This window comes from Neovison vison, chromosome 2 (genome assembly GCF_020171115.1).
Source record: "Neovison vison isolate M4711 chromosome 2, ASM_NN_V1, whole genome shotgun sequence".
Classification (NCBI taxonomy): Eukaryota; Metazoa; Chordata; class Mammalia; order Carnivora; family Mustelidae; genus Neogale; species Neogale vison.
In genome coordinates, this window is record NC_058092.1 from 46,075,880 (window position 1) to 46,097,937 (window position 22,058).

The following is a 22,058-nucleotide window of genomic DNA, read 5'->3' on the forward strand; positions in this document are numbered from 1 at the left end:
ATTTTGGAGATATTGCCAGATAATTGAAGCATTTTAATAGAATGTTTCTACTTTCATTAATAAGAATAATCATTTATAGTTTTCTAGCTAGAAAGTGTACCACAAATGAACAGGCCTTTCCAGTAGGTGTAAGAAAACAAGCAGAAAGATGAAAGATCTGGACTAAATGAACTCTGTGTGAAACAAGTGACCTTCATTGACCGAGCTGAAACATGAGGGGAGGCCCTGCTGTGTGCCAGGCTCTGTACTGGGAGCTTAGCTACTTTGAGTTCTCTCAGCAACTCAGTGAAACAAGTACAAACCCCCTTATTTATTGAGCATCTACTACAGCAAATGTGGTCGCCACAGGGCATCTGCTTCCTGCCCTCGCAGAGAAGACGCCATTTTCCAGAAGACCCAGCAGGAGCCCAGAGAGGCAAAATGTCTGGGAAAGGTACGGGCATTTACCATCACATGGGTTCCCTGAATTTACCTCACTCTTGTTTCCACAATGACCCAGATGTGGATACTTCTACTATCTCTATCCTACAGGTGAGGAAATGGAGGTTCGAGATCACAGGGTCAGGTGCTGGGACTGGGGCCAGCAGGGACTCTGCTTGGGCTCTAATCAAGTGGCTCCAAGGGGCACTTTGCACTGGGCTCACCAGGAGCCAGAAAATGTGCCTTCAGAGGGTGGGCCATCCTCCCAAAAGCACAGGAGGTACAAATTTGGCTTGGGCCACAGCACTCCTCTCTCTGAAGGGACCGTTATTAAAGGCCAACTGATGCTGTCCGCCACAGATAACAGGCTAGGAGTGGATTAAGGCCAGCTTTTCCCTCCCTGCCCCCCCACACACCACTTTTTCTATCTCTGTTATTACAGGCGACAGAATCTTAGCAGCTGGAGTCTTGGAAAAACCTCAGGAATTAGGAGAAAACCGAAAACAAAGACCTCCCTCCTGGCTCCTAAAAGAAACCACTCTACCGTCAATTCTGCATACCTGTTGTAGTTATGAAGTTGGTAAAAAGAGGGAACAGTACCTTTTGGGGTTCTTCAATTTCGACTTCATAAGTTGCTAAAATAAACATGAAAAAAAAATGATGTCAGAGGCCGTTTATTCACCCATTTCTTACAGCACCCAGGATTCAAGCAATTACGCAGGATGGCAGAGTTCAGTTTTCTCAGCCTCCGGAACACGGAACGGTGTGAGGCTTTGTCTGTGTGGGGAGTTGTCGGGTCACTGACCATGGCTTTTTATCTCTGTGGGGATTTCCAGGATGGAATGTATGGTCAGTGAAAACATGTGAAACAATTTTCAGTTTCCTGTTTCAGTAAATAGATATACATACTCCATGCTGAAGAGACAGCGCTGAAATTTAGTGGTTTGCAGTCAGAAGGGGGACATGAAAGGGAAAGGAGAGGAAAAAAGCCCCCCTCCAAAAAAGAAAAAAAAGCAAAAAAGGAAAAAAAAAAAAAAGCCTAGATCCCACTTCAACAAAATGAACTCCACAGCACACTCACAAGTGCTTTTGTTCCTTAACTGTTTTGTTTCCCTAGCACAGCTTGAGAAGAGGAGACTGGCCACCAACTGAGGTTTGAGTTCCTTTTGGATTTTTTTCTGATTGTTCTGTGGATTTTATTGAATGATGTGACACTGACCTTCATTAATAACAAACACAAGTAGTGGCAAGAATGCGGCTTCAGAGCCCAGTCCTGCCGCTTCCTACCTGAGGGATTGCAGACAAATTACTTCATTTCCTAGAGTCTCCGTTTGCTCACTTGAGAAATGCAGTCAATTAGTACCTGCCTCACACAGTTAATGGGGAGATTAAAGGAGATGATGTAAAAAAATGGGACATGCCTAGCAGAGCACCAGATATTGTATAGAAAGTGATGGGGTTTTGATAAAATTACTTATTTGATTTTTCTTTGCTGAAATATCATCTCTAAAAGTTTCCCCCTACTGTTAATGAATATGCATGCATAATAAGTAGGACTTCCCCCTGTTTTTCTTCTCTTTCTTGCTGCTAGGTTCCTGAAGCTGTAGTTTAGAAAAGTGACCAAGAAACATGTTTTATTTTATTTTTTTAAGTAGGCTCCATGCCCACTGTGGGGCCCAAAGCAGAGCCCAATCTCATGACCCTGAGATCAACACCTGAGCTGAGACCAAGAGTCAGATGCTTAACTAAGTGAACCAGCCAGGTTGTGGTTCAAGGTCATTGTTATTCTACACACAAAATCCATTGATAAAACAAACGAAATCCTAGGTTTTCTATAGGCACTGCCTGCACGTGATTGCTTGACACAAAGACCTAAAATTCTCTGTGGATGATTCATAGCACGCACTTCAATGGGAGCCATTGTACACTTCTCTTTTTACTAATTTTTGAATCAAAATGTATTATTTTGCCAGTTTACTTTAAAGCCTCTGTTTAGCTATTAATACACAATGAATATTTGCTTTTGATGCAGTTTGCTCCATATCCATTCCAAATATGGGTCTCCTTTCCAATTTTAAAAATGATAATCTCCCTCCCTCAATTGAGGTATCATTCTTTGTTTTACAAAGAAATAACACATCATGATCTTTTTGCTTCTCATTGTCACCTGGGAAGAGGGGAGATATTATTCTTAGAAATGGGGAAACCAAGGCTCAGAGGAAGCTTACTTGTCAAGGCTAGTACACAAAAATACACACTGAATTAATAATGCATTCGTAACTTGATTATGATTTTTTAACAAACCAGACGTTCTCCAAAGTTTTGCCATCACAACTTGCTCCCATGGAAGGAATATAAAAGACAAAGGATTCTACCCCATGGGGTCAGGAAAGGACAGGGAATCCTATCTGGAGGATATGACCCACAGCACTGGAGCCCATTCTCTCCACTGACGAGCTTTGTTCCAGCTGGGGGAAAAGGATACTCATGGCAAGATGGTCCTCAGCACCCTCCAACTGCTGGCCCCATAACATGACCGCAGCTTGCAGGCTTTTTCTCCAAGTACTAACTCGCTGTGTGACCTTGGAAAACTAGGAGGCGAGAGCACTGTTACTAATAATATAAAAACAGTAATAAAAAGCAACAAACATTTTTTATACTTACAAATACTAGGAACTGTGCTACGTGTTTAAATGTATGACCTCACTTAATTCACTCAGTGATCACTACTGACACTGGCATTTCACCCATGAGGAGGCAGATGCCCAAAGAGTGAAGTAACTTGCCCAAGGTCACTCCATTAGCAAATGGCTTTCAAACTTCCTCCCAGCTACGGAATCATTCATTTGAGTGGAATATTGCCCGCGGGCACACATAAAACTTCTCTGGTTGATGTCATGCTCAAAGTCTCCAGTACCCCTCAGGATCGCCCTAGGACCTAGGAAGCACAGTCTGAATGGGTGGTCTAGATGACCTCTGAGGACAAATCTGCAGAACTTCCAGAACAGCCTAAATCCTGCTTACCCACATTCTATATAAAAGGGCAAAGCCTCAGAAAGGCACCCAGGCTGAACTATGCACCCCTAAAGGGATGGTCTTTGTTTTCCTGGCATTGTTTAAGGGACAATCTCGTACAACGGTGACAGTGAAAGCTAACCACCTCATCTTTCCCCTTATTTTCCTCCTTCTCTCTCCCCATCTCCTCCAGAAAGGTAATACTTAGGTTCTTCACCCTTGGTGGGCAGAGAATGAAAGAAGGATCCCCTTTGAGTTAATCTTTATAGAAGATGTGAGACTTATATTAAGATTGATTGATGGATTGAATGATTTTTATTTATGGCTATCCAACTGCTCCAACATCATGAAAGGCAATGTTTCCTCCATTAAATTTCCTTTTACAATTTTGTAAGGGAGAATATTTTTTTCTATATGCAGTTTTTCAATCCATAAACATAGTGTATCTCCCCTATTTATGTAGGTTTCCTTTGAATTATTTCATCAGCAATTTGTAGTTATCATATTTAAGTCTTGTAACATTTTGTTAAACACAAGTCAATTTCTCTTTCTTTAACTTTTGTGAATGTTGTAGTATTTTCTGATTTTACTGTGTTCATTGCTAGCATACAGAAATAGGATTTTAAAATTCTATTTTGTATCCTGTGACCTTGTTGAACTCATTTGTTAGTTCTAAGATTTTTTTTTTTTTTTTTTGGGTAAATTTCCTGGGCTTTTCTATCTAGACAATCCTGTCATCTGCAAATAAGGGCAGTTTAATTCTTTGATTTGTATTCATTTGATTTCCTTTTCTTGACTTACTGCATTGGCTAGAAGTTCTAGCACTATGTTGAATAGGAGTGGTAAGAGTATACATCTCTGGGGCACCTGGGTGGCTTGATCATTAAGTGTCTGTTTTCTGCTCAGGTCACAATCCCAGGGTCCTGGGTTTGAGACCCCTGTCAGGCTCCCTGCTCAGCAGGAAGCCTGCTTCACCCTCTCCCACTCCTCCTACTTGTATTCCCTTTTTCACTGTTTCTCTCTGTCAAATAAATAAATCAAATGTTTAAAGAAAAAAAAAAAAAGTGACCATCCTGCCTAGTTCCCAGTCTCTAGGGGAAAGTATTCAATATTTCTCCATTAAGTATACTAGCTATAGGTTTTTGTTTGTTTGTTTGCAAATGCTCTTTTTTTTCAAGTTGAGAAAGTGGCCCTCTATTCCTATTTTTCTGAGTTTTTTTTTTAATCATAAATGGGTATTAAATTTGTCAAATGCTTTTCCTGCATAGATTGTTATGATTATGTGATTTTTCTTCTTTAGCCTGTCAATAAAGAGTTCATTGACTGATTTTTTTGAGTGATCTTTGAATATTGAACTAGCTTTCCATCCCTAGAATAAACAGCATTCTGTTGTGGTATAATTCCATATTACATCTTGCTGAATTCTATTTACTAATATTTTGCAAAGGACTTTTATGACTCTGCTCCTGAAGGGTGTTAATCTGTAGTGTTCTTGTGCACTGTCTCTGTCTGGCTTGCTGTCAGGGTAATACCAGCTTCTTGAATCAGTAAGGCTTTCAACCTGTTCCATTTTTCTTGGAAAGATTGTACAGAATTAGTGTTAATTCATTTTTAAATATTTGGCAGAATTCTCCAGTGAAATCTCCCAGGACTTTGAGATGGTCTTTTTCGGAGTTCTATTTTCTCTTAATTAATTTATTTATAAATTTTAATTCCAGTATAGTTAACATACAGTGTTTTAAGTTTTTTGTTTTTTTGTTTTAGTTTTAAAATTATAGATTCAATGTCCTTAACAGTTACAGCCTATCAAAATGATTTATATTGAGTGATTTGAGGTAATCTGAGTTTTTGAGGAATTGTTCCATCCTTAAGTTGTCAAATTTAGATGTGTAGATTTATTCATAATATCCTCTTATAGTCCTTTTGAAGTCTGCAAAGTTTGTAATGATATCTTTGTTTCATTCTTGATATTGTTCGTTTGTGTCTTCTTTCTGTTTCTTTGTTAGTCTTGCTAGAGGTTTGTCAATTTTATTGATCTTTTCAAAGAACAAGCTTTTGCTTTCATTGATTTTCTCTATGCTTTTCTGTTTTTAATTTTATTTATATCTGTTCCCAATCTTTATTCTTTCCTCCCTTCCACTTGCTTTAGATTTATTTTTCTATTCTTTTACTATGTTCTTGAGGTAGGATCTTAGATTTAAAGATTTTCCTCTTTAATGTAAGGATTTAGTGCTATTAATTTCTCTTCTGCATTCCTTAGGCTCTGTCCCAAGGATTTTTATATTTTTTCATTTTTTTTCAGTTCAATATGTATTTTGATTTCCTTTTAGAAACGTGTGCTTTTGTTTCAAAGTGTTTAGAGAGTTTTCTGTTATCCTTTGGTTACTGATTTCTAGCCTGATTACATTGTGGTAAAAAATACACTATGATTTCAGTTTTTCAAAATGCACTTTTGTAATGCCTAGAATAAGGTCTATCTTGTATATGTTTATGGATGCTTGAGAGTATATATATTCTGCTCCTGGTGCACCTTCTATAGATAACAATTAGATCCTGTTGCTGATGGTGTTGCTGAATTCTTCTGTATCCTTGTTGATTTTCTGAGTAGACGTTCTGTCAATGTGGACAGAGGGGTGTTAAATTCTCAAACTATGAGTCCATTTGTCTATTTTTTCTTTCAGTTTGTGCTTCACATATATTATAGCTCTGGAGCTTGGTGCACACACACTTAAGATTGTTTTGTTTTCTTGATGGATTGAGCCTATTATCATTACATAATATCCCTCTGCATCTCTTGTAATTTTCTTTGCTCTGAAATTTACTTTATCAGTTATTAATATAGTCACACTAATATTCTTTAGATTAAATTTACATCTTCCAATCTCTCTCTTTCAATTGGCATATTTAGGCAATTTACATGTAATGTAATTAATGCAATTACTGATATATTAGAGCTTAAATCTGGCCTTTATTTTTTATTTTCTCTTTGGGTTTTTTGTTTGTTTGTTTGTTTTTTGCCTCTCTGTTACATATTTCCTGCTTTCTTGTGGGTTACTTGAACATTTTTTAGAATTATTTTTTATTTACCTATAGTTTTTTGTTTTATGTTTTTTAAATATCTCACTGTATATCTGTTTCAGTGGTTCCTCTAGGGATTACACTATATATACATATAAATCACAGTCTACTGGTATGGACATTTTATCAGTTCATGTGAAGTATAGAAACCTTATTTCCCTCTATGTCCCTTAACACTTTCCTTATAATGGTCTTATGTATTTCTCTTATACACATTTAGAACTGTATCAGATAATGTTAAGAGTTTTTGCTTCAACCATCAAACTAATTTAAAAAAATCAAAAGAAAGAAAATATGTCATACTCACATTTGTATTCTTTCCATTTTTTCTTTCGCCTGAAGTGAAAGTCCAAAGTACTTCCTTTCATCATTTATTTTCTGTCTAGAAATCTTCCTTTAGCCATTCTTTTAGGATTGGTCTGCTAGAACAAATTATCTTAGTTTTCCTTCATCTTAGAATATCTTGATTTCCCCTTCAATCTTGAAGGATATTTTCACTGGTAATAGGATTCTGGATTGATAGTTCTTTTCTTCTTGTACTTGAAAAATGTTGTGCCAGTTTCTTCTGGTTTTCATGGTTTCTGATGAGAAATTCAGTCATTTAAATTGTTTTTCACCCATAGGTAATGTATCATTTCTTTTACTGCTTTCAAGATTTTTATTTTTTATTTTTATTTTTAGAAGTTTGATTATGTTTTTGTGTGGATTGGGTTATCCTGCTTGGGATTTTCTTGGCTTCTTCAATCTTTTGTTTAATGTCTTTTACCAAATTAGGAAAGTTTTCGATTTCTTCAAGTACTTTCAGTAGCATCCTCTTTCCCCCTTCTTTCCAGTACTACAATTTAAGACTTTCGTTATAGTCCCACGGATCCTTGAAGCTCTATTCATTGTTTTCCCCTGATCTGTTTTCTCCTTATTGTTGTATTGGGTAATTTCTATCATTTCTTTCAAGTTTATGAATTCTTCTATTCTCCCCATTTTGCTGTTGAGTCCATCCAGTGAGCTTTTTATTTTTCTTATTGTGTTCTTCACTTCTAAGTTTCTATTTCTTTTTCTTTACATCTTCCATTTCTTTGCAGAGGCATCCCATTTCTTCTAAAAATAGAGTGAAACTATTCTTTGTGTGCTTCAATCATGTTCATAATTGTTCACTGAAGTCTTAACAGCTGCTTTAAATTGTCTCTCAGAACATGCTAATATTTCAATTGTCTCAATGTTGTCATCTATTGATTATCTCTTTTCATTCAAGTTTAGACTTTTTTGATTTGTGATATGATGAGTAATTTTCTGTTGAAATCTGGGCATTTTAACTATTATCTTCTAAGACTGGATATTATTTAAACTTCTGTTTTAGTTGGCTTTTCTGGTGACAGAAATGGGATGACTTTTTTCTGTCAGCTAAGGATACACATCTAGGTTCTCCACTTCTTGGCCTTCCAATATCCAACTGAGGGCAAGGCTCCTCACTGCTCCTGGTCAAGGGTGGGAACTCCAGTTCCCCACTCAGCTTTTGCTGATAACATCCTGGTGGTAGGAGGGCTTGTTTTTGCTCCCCATTTGTCCTACTTACTGCTGGGTAGTTGTGAAAGTCCTGATTCTCCAATGAGTCTTCTCTAATAACAGACCAACAGAGAGGAGAAGGGTACTTTTGTTGGGTGGGAGACAGGAATACAAGCTCCTCATGCGGTCTTCATTATAGGTGGAGTTTTGTTACTCCTGGAAGGGCTGAAAGTCCAAGCTTCTGACATAGCTTTCTCTGCACCACCTCAGCCAAGGGGTTGGGGTACATAACTGCAGCCTGATAAGGGTGGGTGTCTAGGATCCTCACTGATCACTGGCTGGTGAGGTAGAGCCATAGTTTTTACTGTGATGTTTGGCTAGAACAGAACAGTTATTGTCTAAGGCTTTTTGTTTTTCTAGACTGCCCCTTTTCTGGTTCTTAGGCTAGAGAGAACAGTCTTTTGCTGGAGATGTTTCTGTTTGTACCCACTGGTGTTTCTGCATTGCCAGCTTCTTTGGCTCCAAGTCTGGGATATATGAGACAAGAAGAAAACCCAAGGAACTCACCTATTCTTACTTGAGTTTATAGGTCTCTAGCTGCTATACCTTCTTATTTCTAACTTTTCAGAACCTCCCAGTTTTCTTGTGTTTGTTTCACATATGATATCCGACAGTTTTAGTTGTACTTAGCAGAAGGAATAAGGAAGAATATATATGTTCCATCCTTCCAGAAGCAGAATTCCACTTGAATTTAAATGTATTGTTTTATCAAACTCTCAGAAAAAAGCCATGAAGGTGATATTATACCCACTTTTCAGATGAAGACACTGAGGTTCAGATGTTATTCATCTAGTAAGTGGTATAAAGATAATTGGAAGATAAATGAAGAAAAAGTCAAGTGAATAAATACAAGTGGGGGGAAAATAGCTCAACCCCTTCTTGTTTGTTTGTTGTTTTTGTTTTTTCTAACTGCATCTTGGTCCTTTAAAGAGGAAGAAGGAAAGGGGTGGGGACATGTGGCAGGATCCTTTTGATCCCAGGCTATAGTACTTCAGTTTCTTTAGCCCTGGTAGGTCTGATGAGGGAGCAGGAGGCTGGCTGAGGACAGAGCAGAAGCTGGCGCCTTGCACCCCCTCTCCACCCGCTCCCCTCCATATGTGTACCATTCCTCAGGCACCCCTGACTGCCATAAAACGATAAATAGTTAACTTGCAGGGATCGCAATCCTGCAGAACAGGAATCTCCCTTGCTCTACAGATGTCCTGGAGATCTAACCAGGGAGGTTACCTTATCAATAGCACAAATTTCCAGAGGCAAATAACTCTCATTTCCTGAAGCCCTAATGTCCTCCTCCCCACCATAAACTGGAGGAGACTGAGGTAGAAGGGAATGTAAATGATAGCAGGATCATAATACCCCACTAAGAATCTCCCAACTATCTTGTTGTTGCACCTTGTAGACCCTCCTTAATATGTGAAAACTCTGTTGAAACCTCCCATCCCTTCACCACCTGCCCCCAACCGTAAGGTATATAACATGCCTGCCCCCACAACTCGGGGCAGCAGCTCTTCCTGCCCACTGGTCCTGTCCCCGTGTTTTAATAAACCACCATTTTGCACCAAAGATGTCTCAAGAATTCTTTCTTGGTCATCGGCTCCGGACCTCAGCCCACCGAACCTCACCTAGGTTCTAGAACTTCATCAGGTCTATTCCTATATCCCACCAAGATATTCTCTCTGGCAAAGGACACCCTCACCACCCTCACCTGTCTCCCACCTTCCTCCTTTCCACTACTCCATGCTCTGTTATTCTCAATTGCGTCAGTGGCTTATTTTCTGAGCCCTTTCTCTTTCAGCCAAAGACACTTGCCTCTTTATGAAGTACACAAAGAATCCCTCAGTGAAAGACTGAAGAGAGGCTTGAGTTAGTGGCTCCTTCTTTGGGTACCTTAGGTGATTTCCCCTGGCAGGCCACTTTGAGCATTTATGGCCTGGGAAGAACAAATACAGGCCTCTGGTCCAGCTTCCCACTTTTAATCTACAGCTTCATCCTAGATGGAAAGGGGCCTTGAATAGGTCCAAATCCCAAGCACACCACCCCCCATGAACTGCTCTCTCTGCAGCCCATTCTGTCCTGGGACTTAGGGAAGAGACCCAAGCATGACTTGGGAGGAGCATTCTGGGGATCTCCTGCATCCAGAAAGGGAAGGTATAGGCTCCAACAAGGGCATCTAAATAACCCTATGAGGCCTTTGCAGAAAGACATGCAGTTGGAATTTAGTCCAAATAGGGCCCATGGCCTTTCTATTCAAAGGCTGGTTTATAAACCAGCAGCATCAGCACCACCAGGGAAGTTGTTAGAAATTGAGACTCTCAGGCCCAACCACACAGCTACTGAACCAGAATATGTTAAGCAAGATGATTTGTATTTTAAGTGTTAGAATTTGAGAAATCATATTCTGATGCAGGTGCCTAGATGCTCCAAGATTGGAACAATGTTGCCTTATGGGGGTAAGAAGAGACAGGATTTGCTTGTCTTATGACTAGTATTTTATAAGCCATATGGGAGAATCTAGACTTTGCCTAGTCTAAGAGAAAGAGAGAGGGAGATTTTCCAGTAGTTCTTCAACCCTTTATTGCCTTGGGAAGGGGAGGGAAATTTCAATGGATCCTAACTCCTACCTAACAAACCTTTTATGTATGTATTCTCAGACAAATGACTTCTCCCACACTCTTCTGCTTTTTCTCCATACAATAAAGAAACTAAATCAGAGGATCTCTCTCTAACCCTCCCTCCAGGGAAGCAAAGCATCCTTGAATGGGAAGCAGCATAAAACAGTGAAAACAGCATACATCTTAGCGGCAGTCTGAGCCTATTTCATATTATGTCTTTACCATATATTCCTCGTCTGACCTTGTACAACTCAACATCTCTGGTCCTCAGTTTCTTGTCTCAAAAAGTGGGCTAATAAAACTGTTGTATCAGCAGGGATGCACACATAGAACTTACTACTGAACTGTGACCCATAGCATATGTTCACAAAATACTAATGTTTATTCCAGCACAAATGTTCATGCCTTTTGTAGAGAACCAGCTGATCCTACAGGCAGAACAAAGACACAGAAACTGTAGAAATGTTATGAGTCCCTGCTTCTTCATTTTCTTACCTGACAGGGTTTCTTTTTTTCATAGAAAGGTCTGAGTTTTGTCGGCAATACCAGAGGTGGGAAGATTTAGCTCTGAACCAGTGGTCAGATCCATTAAATGAATTCTCTGCTCCTATTCAGACTAAACAGAGGGACCTAATTCTCATAGTCTGTTATCTCCCTCTCCACACACGGAGTTACCAGGGGAGTTCAAGAAAGACACCACAAGAAGAGAGATGAAGCTTCTATAGGAGAAGGAAGAAAAATGGATTATCATATCTTGATTTTCCCTCCCACATATCTACAGAAGGCAAAGCATCTAAGTAGATTGGTGAAGGAGAGAATAGAAGTGGTAGAGAGAAGGCAGCACTAGGAGTTGTGAGATAGCATTGATGCCCAGCTGGATTTATTTATATTTTTAAGAGACCAGGCAGAGGGAAAAAAAAAAGAAATGAGATGGTAGAGCAGCATGGCTTTGAATTTTTAAACTTATAGTTAGCTAGAGGGAAAATACCATTTTTGCCACATTTTCATTCCACACAGTGTTACAATATTAATTGGCTTAGCAGACTTACAATCAGCAATTTCTTTTGCGGTGCACAGGTTAATGGAGTTGCCAGAGTGTTTCAGATATGAAATTGTTGCCTCATAATTATGTGGCTCTTCAAATTCAGCACTGAGAAGCATGGAGAAAAAGGTTACTTAAAATAAAACATTGCTTTAAACATATTTTAAAACTTTTTGCATTTTTTCTTCATTAGAGAAGTAATATGTCTGACAAATATGGTGATTTAAACAGATATGGAAGACATTGCCCCTACTCTAAACATACAGAAATTCTGAAAAATACAACAACACAAAGAATTATATGAAAAATACATAACTCATCTAGAAATCAATAAAGTCTTCAGGTGCCAGATATAGGGAGGAAAACAAGACTAAACATGTAAGTAAGAATTACATGCAAAGGAAAAGTGAGACAGATAAAGAAAAATCTTAATGACTGGATGGCTGAGGATTTACTTTGAGTCAGGAGTTAATTCTGAGCCACAGGCCTCATCTGAATGGGAAGCTAGAACCAAGCTATCAGCATAAAGTTCAGAGTCATAAAATGCCATTTGATCTGTAAAACAAACTGTAAAAGATATGTGTACACTTTCCCAGGGAATAACAGGGAATCTTAGTATACAGCTATGATTGCTGGAGTTAAAAGAATCACCCATGAGAAATCAGGAACTTGAAAGCCAAGTATAGGTGAGGCTCTAAATATACACTGTGTATTTCAGAGACACAGAGACAAAATGGTGCTTGTAATCTAACCACTGTAAAGTAAATCTGAAATCATTCTGTAAAGCTGCTTCTACAACCCAAGACATGTACAGTAGGCAAAAGAAACAATTTCCACTTAAAACAAGCTTATAGTAAAAAAAGAAAAGCAAACCACATAGAGATGAGCTACCACACATAGTCAGATGATATAACAGAATGAAAGGATTCAGTAACAGAATGACATGAAAGTGACTTTAAAATAACTATTTTTTAAATGTTCAAAGAATGAAATCCACTAGGTAAAAAAACAAAACAAACAAACAAAAAACACTTTCAAGAATGTGAAAAAAGAACATAGATTTAGGGACAAGAGAAAGGAGTACAGAAATCATTAGTTCTTATAATAAAGAAATTTAATGTAGAGGTTGAAAAAGAGATTAGACACAGCAGAAGAGAGAATTTGGGAATTACTTAGATCTAAGGAAGACACCCAGAATATAGCATGGAGAAATGAAGAGATGCAAAATATTAAAAGAGAAGTTAACAGTGGGGAAGATAGACAGGGCTCTCAACAGCTCAGTGACCAAACCTTGGGGGTGTGCTCACAATACGGAAAGTGGATCATTTCAACAAGCTGGTCTGAAGGCAATCACAGCTCAGATACAACAGTGAGGCCCACACAGCCCATAAGGGGGACACCCCTGGAATGCCTGGTTCTTGTGACCCAGAAGGATTGTGCTACAAGACATGAATGGATCTGTTGTACACAAGGCCACTACTTTTAAGACCAGGATATGTAGCTGACCTCCTTAATATACAGAAGCAAATAGAGGAAGTTAGATAAAATGAGACAGAGAAATATGTCTCAGATATAAGAACAAGACAAAAATCACAGCAAAAGAGCTAAATGAAACTGAGATAAACAGTATATCTGATAAAGAATTCAAAGTAATGGTCATAAAGACATTCACTGGACTTGAGAAAAGAGTGGATGGTCTCAGTGAGAACTTCAATAAAGAGGTAAAATATATATAAAAAAGAACCAGTCAAAGATGAAGAATTCAATAATTGAACTGCATGAGAAATATATGAGAGGAGGGACATCTGGGTGTTCCAGTTGCTTAAATGTCTGACTCTTGATTTCAGCTCAGGTCATGGTCTCAGGATTGTGAGATTGAGCCCCACAGTGAGCTTCACACTGGGCACAGAGCCTACTTAGGATTCCCTCTCTCCCGCTCCCTCTGTCCTTCACCTCCTTAAAAAATACATGAGAGGAAATCCACAACAGATTAGAGGACATAGAAGAAAAGATCAACAATCTGTAAGAGAGGGTGATAGAAAGCACCCAAGCTGCATGGCAAAAAGAAAAAAAATGGGAATAGATTAAGGTAACTCACTGCCATAATCTATTGCAAAAACATTCACATTACAAGGGTCCCAGAAGGAGTAGGAAAGAGAAAAGGAGAGGCAAAAACTGATTTGAAAAAATAATAGCTGCAAACTTCCTAAATCTGGGGAAGTATACAGAAATCCAGATCCAGAAGGCAAAGAGAGACTCTAGCAAAATTAACCCAAGGAAGTCTACACCAAGACACAAAATAATTAAAGTGGCAAAAAGTGATGATAAAGAGAGAATTTTAAAGGCAACAAGAGAAAAGATTTACATACAAGGGAAACCCCATAAGGTTATTAGCTGATTTTCCAGCAGGTATTTTAAAGGACAAAAAAAATGAGATGATATATCAAACTACTGAAGAAAAAAAATCCTGCAACCAAAAATAACATACCCATCAAGGTTCTCATTCAGAATAGGAGAGGCAAAAAATTTCTCAAACAAAAGTTAAAGTTCGTCACCACTAAACCAGATTTATAAGAAATATTAAAGGGAATACTTTCAGAGCAAAGAAAAGGCCATGAATAGAACAAAATCATTAATGGAAAAAAATTCACAGGTAAAAGCAACATAGAGTGAAGGTAGTAGATTAATCACTGATAAAGCCAATATGGAGATTAAAACACAAAAGTAGTATAATCAATTATATCTACAAATAATAATCAAGAATACACAAAAAAGATGTAAAATATGATATCATATACAAAAAACATGGAATGGGAGTAAAAATTTAGTGCTTTAGAATGTGTTTAAACTTCAGTGACCATCAACTTAATAAAGACTTGTATATACATAAGATGTTATATATGAACCCAGTGGTAACCACTAATAAAAAAACCTTTAACACATAAAAAAAAAAGAAAGGAATTCAAGTAAATTGAATTAGATTAAGTTTAATTTAATAAATAAACTAAACAAATTTTAATAAAGACATCAAACTAAATAAAGACATCAAACCACAGAAGAAGAGTAAGAGAAGAAATATGGAACAAAGAATTACACATACACACAGAAACCAATTAACACAATGACAGTAAGTACATACCTATCAATAATTACTTTAAATGTAAATAGGCCAAATGCTTTGATCAAAAGACGCAGGTTGACTGAATGGATATAGAAATAAACCTATGTATATATGCCTATAAGAGATTCATTTCAGTTCTAAAGCCACATACAGGCTGAAAGTGAAGGTCTAGAAAACATATACCATTTAAATGAAAGTGGAGAAAAAAAAAAGAAGCAATACTTATATGAGACAAAATAAACTTTAAAACAAAGACTAGCAAAAGACAAAGAAAGGCACTACATAATGATAGAGGATCAACCCAACAAGAAGATATAACAATTATAAATATCTATGCAATATAACATTGTATGTTAACTATACTGGAATTAAAATTTAAGACTTAATGAAAAAAAATCTATGCACCCAACATTGGAGCACTTAAATAAATAAAGCAAATATTAACAGACTTAAATGTAGAAATTGAGAGTAATACAATATTAGGGGACTTCAGCACCCACTTGCATCAATGGATAAATCCTACAGGCAGAAAATCAACAAGGAAATAGTAGTTTTGAAGCACATATTAGACCTAATGGACCTAAAAGATATATACGGAATATTCACCCAACAACAGGAGAATACACACTCTTTTCAAGTGCACACATGGAACATTCTCTAGGACAGATCACAGTAGGTCACAAAAGAAGTCTCAATAAATTTAAGAAAACTGAAATCATACCAAGGATCTTTTTGAACCACAACAATATAAAACTACAAATCAATTTTAAGAAAAAATCCGGAAGGAACACAACTATAGGAGGCTATGTAATATGCTACTAAACACTGAATGAGTCAAACAAGAAATAAAGGAAAAAATTTTAAAAATACACGGAGATAAATGGAAATGAAACACAATGGTCCAAAATCTTTAGGATGCAGCAATAGAGGCCTACCTCAAGACACAAGAAAAATCTGAAATAAATGATCTAACTTTACACGTGGAAACGGTAGGAAAACAACAAACAAAGCACAAAGCTAGTAGAAGGAAGGAAATAATAAAGATTAGAGCAGAAATAAATGAACTTAAGACAAACAAACAAACACAATAAAAAAGACTGATGAAACAAGAAGCCAGTTCTTCAAAATGATAAACAAAATTGATAAGCCTTTAGCCAAGTTTCACAAGAAAACTGGAGGAGTTAAGTAAATATAATCAGAAATGGAGGAGTAAGATATGACAGTACAGAAATACAAAGGATGATAAGAGGCCATTTTGAACAATTTTATGACATAAAATTGGACAACTAGAAGGAATGGATAAGGTCCTAGAGATATAAATTAGGATGAATTACAAAAGTTGAACAGGCTGAATACTAGTAATCAGTAATCAATATTGAATCAGTAATCAAAAAAGTCCCAACAGGGGCACCTGGGTGGCTCAGTGGGTTAAAGCCTCTGCCTTCAGCTTGGGTCATTATCCCGGGGTCCTGGAATCGAGCCCCACATCGGGCTCTCTGCTCAGCGAGGAGCCTGCTTCCTCCTCTCTCTCTCTCTTTCTGCCCCTCTGCCTACTTGTAGATCTCTGTCTGTCAAATAAATAAATAAATAAATAAATATATAACTTCCTTCCAACAAACAAAAGTCTAAGATCAGATAGTTTCAGGGTAAATTCTACCAAATATTTAAAGAAGAGTTAATATCTATTTTTCTCAAGCTATAACAAAAACACAGAAGAGAAAGTAAACTTCCAATTTCATTCTATGAAGTCAGCATGACTCTGATACCAAAACCAAACAAAGACATTACAAAAAAAGAAAACTATAGGCCCATATTTCTGATATACCAAAAATACTCAACAAAATACTTACAAACCAAATTCAACAATACACTTTAAAAAAAAATGAAGATCAAGTAGGATTTATTCCAGGATGCAAGTGTGGTTCAATATTTGGAAATCAATCAGTGTGATACATCACCTTAATAAGAGAAAGGATAAAAACCTTATGATCATTTCAACAGAAGAAAATAAAAGGGCATTTGAAAAAATACATCCAAAAAATAAGAAAACAAAATACATCTATTTACGACAAAAAAATCTCAACAAGGTGGGTTTAGGGGTAACAGACCCAAACATATAAAGGCCACATATGAAAAACAGCTAACAGTATTTTCAAAAGTGAAAAACTGAAACTTTTCCTCTAAGATCAGGAAGAAGACAAGGATGTCTTCTTTAACTACATTTATTCAACACAATACTGGAAATCCTAACCATAGCAATCAGGTAAGAAAAAGAAATAAAAGGCAATCTAAATTGGTAACAAAGGACTAAAACTGTAATTATTTGCAGAGGATATGATACCATATATAGAAAACCCCGAAGACTCCACCAAAAAACTATTCAAACTGATAAATGGGTCAGTGAAGTTGCAGGATACAAAATGAGTATACAGATATCTTTTGCATTTCTAGACACTAATAATGACATAGCAGAAAGAGAAATCAATAATTCCATTCACAATTGTACCAAAAAGAATAAGCCTAGGAATAAATTCAACCAAGGAGATGAAGACCTGTACCTGGAAACTATAAAACACTGATGAAAAAGATAGAAGATGAGACAAATGGAAAGATATACTATGCTCACAGGTTGGCAGAATTCATATTATTAAAATGTTCATACTATGCAAAGCAATCTAGATTCAATGCAATCTCTATCAAAAGACCAATAGTGTTTTTCATAGAATTAGAATAATTGTTTATAAATTAACATAATGCATGTAAAATATTTATAGCACGTAAAATATGTAAATGATAAAATTTATATGGAATCATAACAGACCTCAAATAGCCAAAGCAATCTTAACAAGAATAAAGCTAAAGGTATCACAATCCCCAATTTCAAGATATACAATAAAGCTGTAATAATCAAGAAAATGTGGTGCTGGCACAAAATTAGACACCTAGATCAAGAGAACAAGATAGAAAGGCCAGAAATAAACCAATGCTTACATAGTCAGTTAATCTAGGACAAAGGAGGCAAGAATATACAATGGGAAAAGATAATCTATTTAACAAATGGTGCTGGGAAAACTGGACAGCTGCATACAAAAGACTGAAACTGGACAACTTGCTCACAACATACACAAAAATAAACTCAAATGGATTAAAGACCTAAATGTGAGAACCGAAACCATAAAACTCCTAGAAGAAAACACGGACAGTATCCCTTTGATATTGGCCTTAGTGATATATTTATGGATAGGTCTCCTCAGGTAAGAGAAAAGCAAAAATAAACTATGTTGCTGCATCAAAATAAAATGTTTTTGCACAACAAAGGAAACCATCAACAAAACAAAAAGGCTGAGAGAAATCAGGTAACATGATGCCCTTAGTTTTATTTTTGTTTTTCAACATTTCCTTAGTGATTTGGGGTCTCTTCTGATTCCATACAAATTTTAGGATTATTTGCTCCAGCTCTTTGAAGAATACCGGTGGAATTTTGATCGGAATAGCATTAAAAGTATAGATTGCTCTAGGCAGTATAGACATTTTAACAATGTTTATTCTTCCGATCCAAGAGCATGGAATGGTCTTCCAAGCTTTACTACAAAGCTGTGATCACCAAGACAGCATGGTACTGGCATAAAAACAGACACATAGACCAGTGGAACAGAGTAGAGAGCCCAAATATGGACCCTCAATTCTATGGTCAAATAATCTTCGACAAAAAAGGAAAAAATATACAGTGGAAAAAGACAGTCTTTTCAATAAATGGTGCTGGGAAAACTGGGCAGCTATATGTAGAAAAATGAAACTCGACCATTCTCTTACACCGTACACAAAGATAAACTCAAAATGGATAAAAGACCTCAATGTGAGACAGGAATCCATCAGAACCCTAGAGGAGAACATAAGCTGTAATCTCTTCCATATCAGCCACAGCAACTTCTTTCAAGATATGTCTCCAAAGGCAAAGGAAACAAAGGTGAAGATGAACTTTTGGGACTTCATCAAAATCAAAAGCTTCTGCACAGCAAAGGAAACAATCAAGAAAACAAAGAGGCAACCCACGGAATAGAAGATATTTGCAAATGACAGTACAGACAAAAGGTTGATATCCAGGATCTATAATGAACTCCTCAAACTCAACACACACAAAACAGACAATCATATCAAAAAATGGGCAGAAGATATGGACAGACACTTCTCCAATAAAGACATACAAATGGCTATCAGACACATGAAAAAATGTTCATCATCACTAGCCCTCAGGGAGATTCAAATTAAAACTACATTGAGATATCACCTTACACCAGTTAGAATGGCCAAAATTAGCAACAGGAAACAACATGTGTTGGAGAGGATGTGGAGAAAGGGGAACCCTCATCCACTGTTGGTGGGAATGCAAGTTGGTGCAGCCTCTTTGGAGAACAGTGTGGAGATTCCTCAAGAAATTAAAAATAGAACTTCCCTATGACCCTGCCATTGCACTCCTGGGTATTCACCCCAAAGATACAGATGTCGTGAAAAGAAGGGCTATCTGTACCCCAATGTTTATAACAGCAATGGCCATGGTTGCCAAACTGTGGAAAGAACCAAGATGCCCTTCAACGGATGAATGGATAAGGAAGATGTGGTCCATATACACTATGGTGTATTAAGCCTCCATCAGAAAGGACGAATACCCAAGTTTTGTAGCAACATGGATGGGACTGGAAGAGATTATGCTGAGTGAAATAAGTCAAGCAGAGAGAGTCAATTATCATATGGTTTCACTTATTTGTGGAGCATAACAAAAAGCATGGAGGACATGGGGAGTTAGAGAGAAGGGGGTTGGGGTAAATTGGAAGGGGAGGTGAATCATGGAGACTATGGACTCTGAAAAATAATCTGAGGGGTTTGAAGTGTGTGGGGGGTGGGAGGTCGGGGTACCAGGTGGTGGGTATTATGGTGGATTACATGGAGCACTGGGTGTGGTGAAAAAATAATGATACCGTTATGCTGAAAATAAATAACTTTTTAAAAAAAGGCTGAGAGAAGATATTTGCAAATGACACATCTGATAAGGGTTAATATCCAAAATATATAAAAAGCTTATACACATCAACACTGAAAAAAATAATCCAATTTAAAATTGGGCAGAGAGGGGTGCCTGGGTGGCTCAGTTGGTTAAGCACTTCTCCTTAGAATAGGTCATGATCCTGGGGTCCTGGAATAGAGTCCTGCTGCTGGTCCCCCTGCTTCTGCTCTCTCATTTGTACTCTCTCTCTCAAACAAATAAATGAAGTTTTTAAAAAAAGAAATAGGCCAAGGACCTGAACAGACATTTTTTCAGAGAAGACATACAGATGGTCAACAGACATATGAAAAGATGTTCCACATCACTCATCATCAGGGAAATGCAAATTAAAACCATGATAATATATTACTTTATACCTGTCAGAATGGCTAGAACCAAAAAGTCAAGAAATAACAAGTGTTTGAAAGGATGTGGAGAAAAAGGAAACCTCATGTACTGTTGGTAGAAATGTAAATTGGTATGATCAATGTGGAAAAAGGTATGGAGTTCCTTCAAAAAATTAAAAATAGAATTCCCAGATAATCCAGTAATTCCACCAATAGGTATTTACTCAAGGAAAATGAAAACACTAATTTGAAAATGTATACACACCCTTATGTTTATTGCAGTATTATTTAAAATAACCAAGTCATGAAAGCAGCTCAAGTGTGATCAGTAGATGAATGGATAAAGAACAAGTGGTATACATACACAATGGAACATTACTTACCTATAAAAAAGGAATGCAATCTTGCCATTTGTGGCAATATGGATGGACCCAGAGGGTATAATGCTAAATGAAATAAGTCAAAGACAAAGACAAATACCATATGATTTCACTTAAGTGTGGCATCTAAAAAACAAACAAATGTACAAGCAAAGAGGAAATGGATTCATAAATACAGAGAACTGGTGGTTACCAGAGGGATGGTTGGCAGAAGAATGGGTAAAACAGGTGAAAGGGATTAGAGGTACAAACTTCCAGTTATAAATAAATAGGTCATGGAGATGAAAAGTACAGCACAGGAAATATAGTTAATAATATTGTAATAACAGTACGGTGAGAGATGGTGACTACACTTATCGTGGTGAGCACTGAATAACATAGAATTGTTGAATCAGTATATTGTGTACCTGAAACTAATAAGACACTGTGTGTTCATGATATTTTAATTAAAAAAAGAAATGGTGATCAAATAAATTAATAAAGCTCTTGGTAAATATAAATACATATCAACTGTAAAAATGACTAACTTGTAGAAGTTTAAAAATAAGATAGAATTAAAAATATTAAATAATAATATGAAAGATAGTGGGAGAGGGCTGTAAGTGTTATTCTCACAGCTTTGTATCATTTAAGAGCAAGAGAAAGATTTTGACTAACATTAGACTTAATTAATTGGATGTCAAAATTTAACTGTAACCACTAAAAAGAATAGAAATAGTGTTTAACTTCTCAGCTGGTAGAAGGAAACTATGGAATGAGAAAACTTAAAGAAGGCAGAAAAGGAAAAAATATACATGTAAAAAATGTGTAATATATTTAAAACATAAAGTATGATAAAATTCAAATAGATCAAGAATCACAATAAATTCAGATGGATTACTTTAATAAAATAGTATCTGCATGTTGCTAAAATCTAGCTAATGCTGCCAAAAAGCACCAAGCAAACCAAAGCTCCTTTATAAATGAATGGAAAAAGAGATGCAAACAAAATACTAAACAAAAGAAATCTTAGGTCAGTTTATTAATATTAGACCATATTTCAGCATGGCTGATCAAGAAAATGAGAGGAGGTACACACAAGTGTGCATATACAGACATGCACACAAATTATAGATAAGGAAGACAACAAAACTGGACATAGGTTTACATTTTCAGAAAAACCTAAGAAAATGTTACGATGAGCTTTCTGCTAATAAATTTGAAAATTTGGAATGTCCCTCAGTAAAGGAATACATGAAATGTGTTATGTTCATATAAAACTGGCAAACTTATAAATATAAAATTACCCCAGCAATTAAAGAACTACATACAAAGGCTGATAGGTCAATAAAACATTAATGAGCCTGAATCAGTAGTATACACATCTCCTCTCCCTCCCACTTACCTTCACACTCAATCTATCCCTCTCTTTCTCCTCCACCATATAGTTTAATGGGCAAGTT

General features: G+C 36.8%; 1 protein-coding gene across 1 annotated transcript in view; it reads right to left on the reverse strand.

Annotated features, from left to right (window-relative positions):
• The window catches only part of FYB2 (FYN binding protein 2), a 124,269-nt gene that overhangs the window by 45,267 nt on the left and 56,944 nt on the right, over window positions 1-22,058 (reverse strand). The window contains exons 5-6 of the mRNA XM_044238328.1: window positions 11,735-11,835; window positions 1,021-1,055 (exon numbers count right to left, since the gene is read on the reverse strand). Coding sequence (XP_044094263.1) covers window positions 1,021-1,055; window positions 11,735-11,835 — 136 coding nt within the window. The remainder of the gene's footprint in view (window positions 1-1,020; window positions 1,056-11,734; window positions 11,836-22,058) is intronic.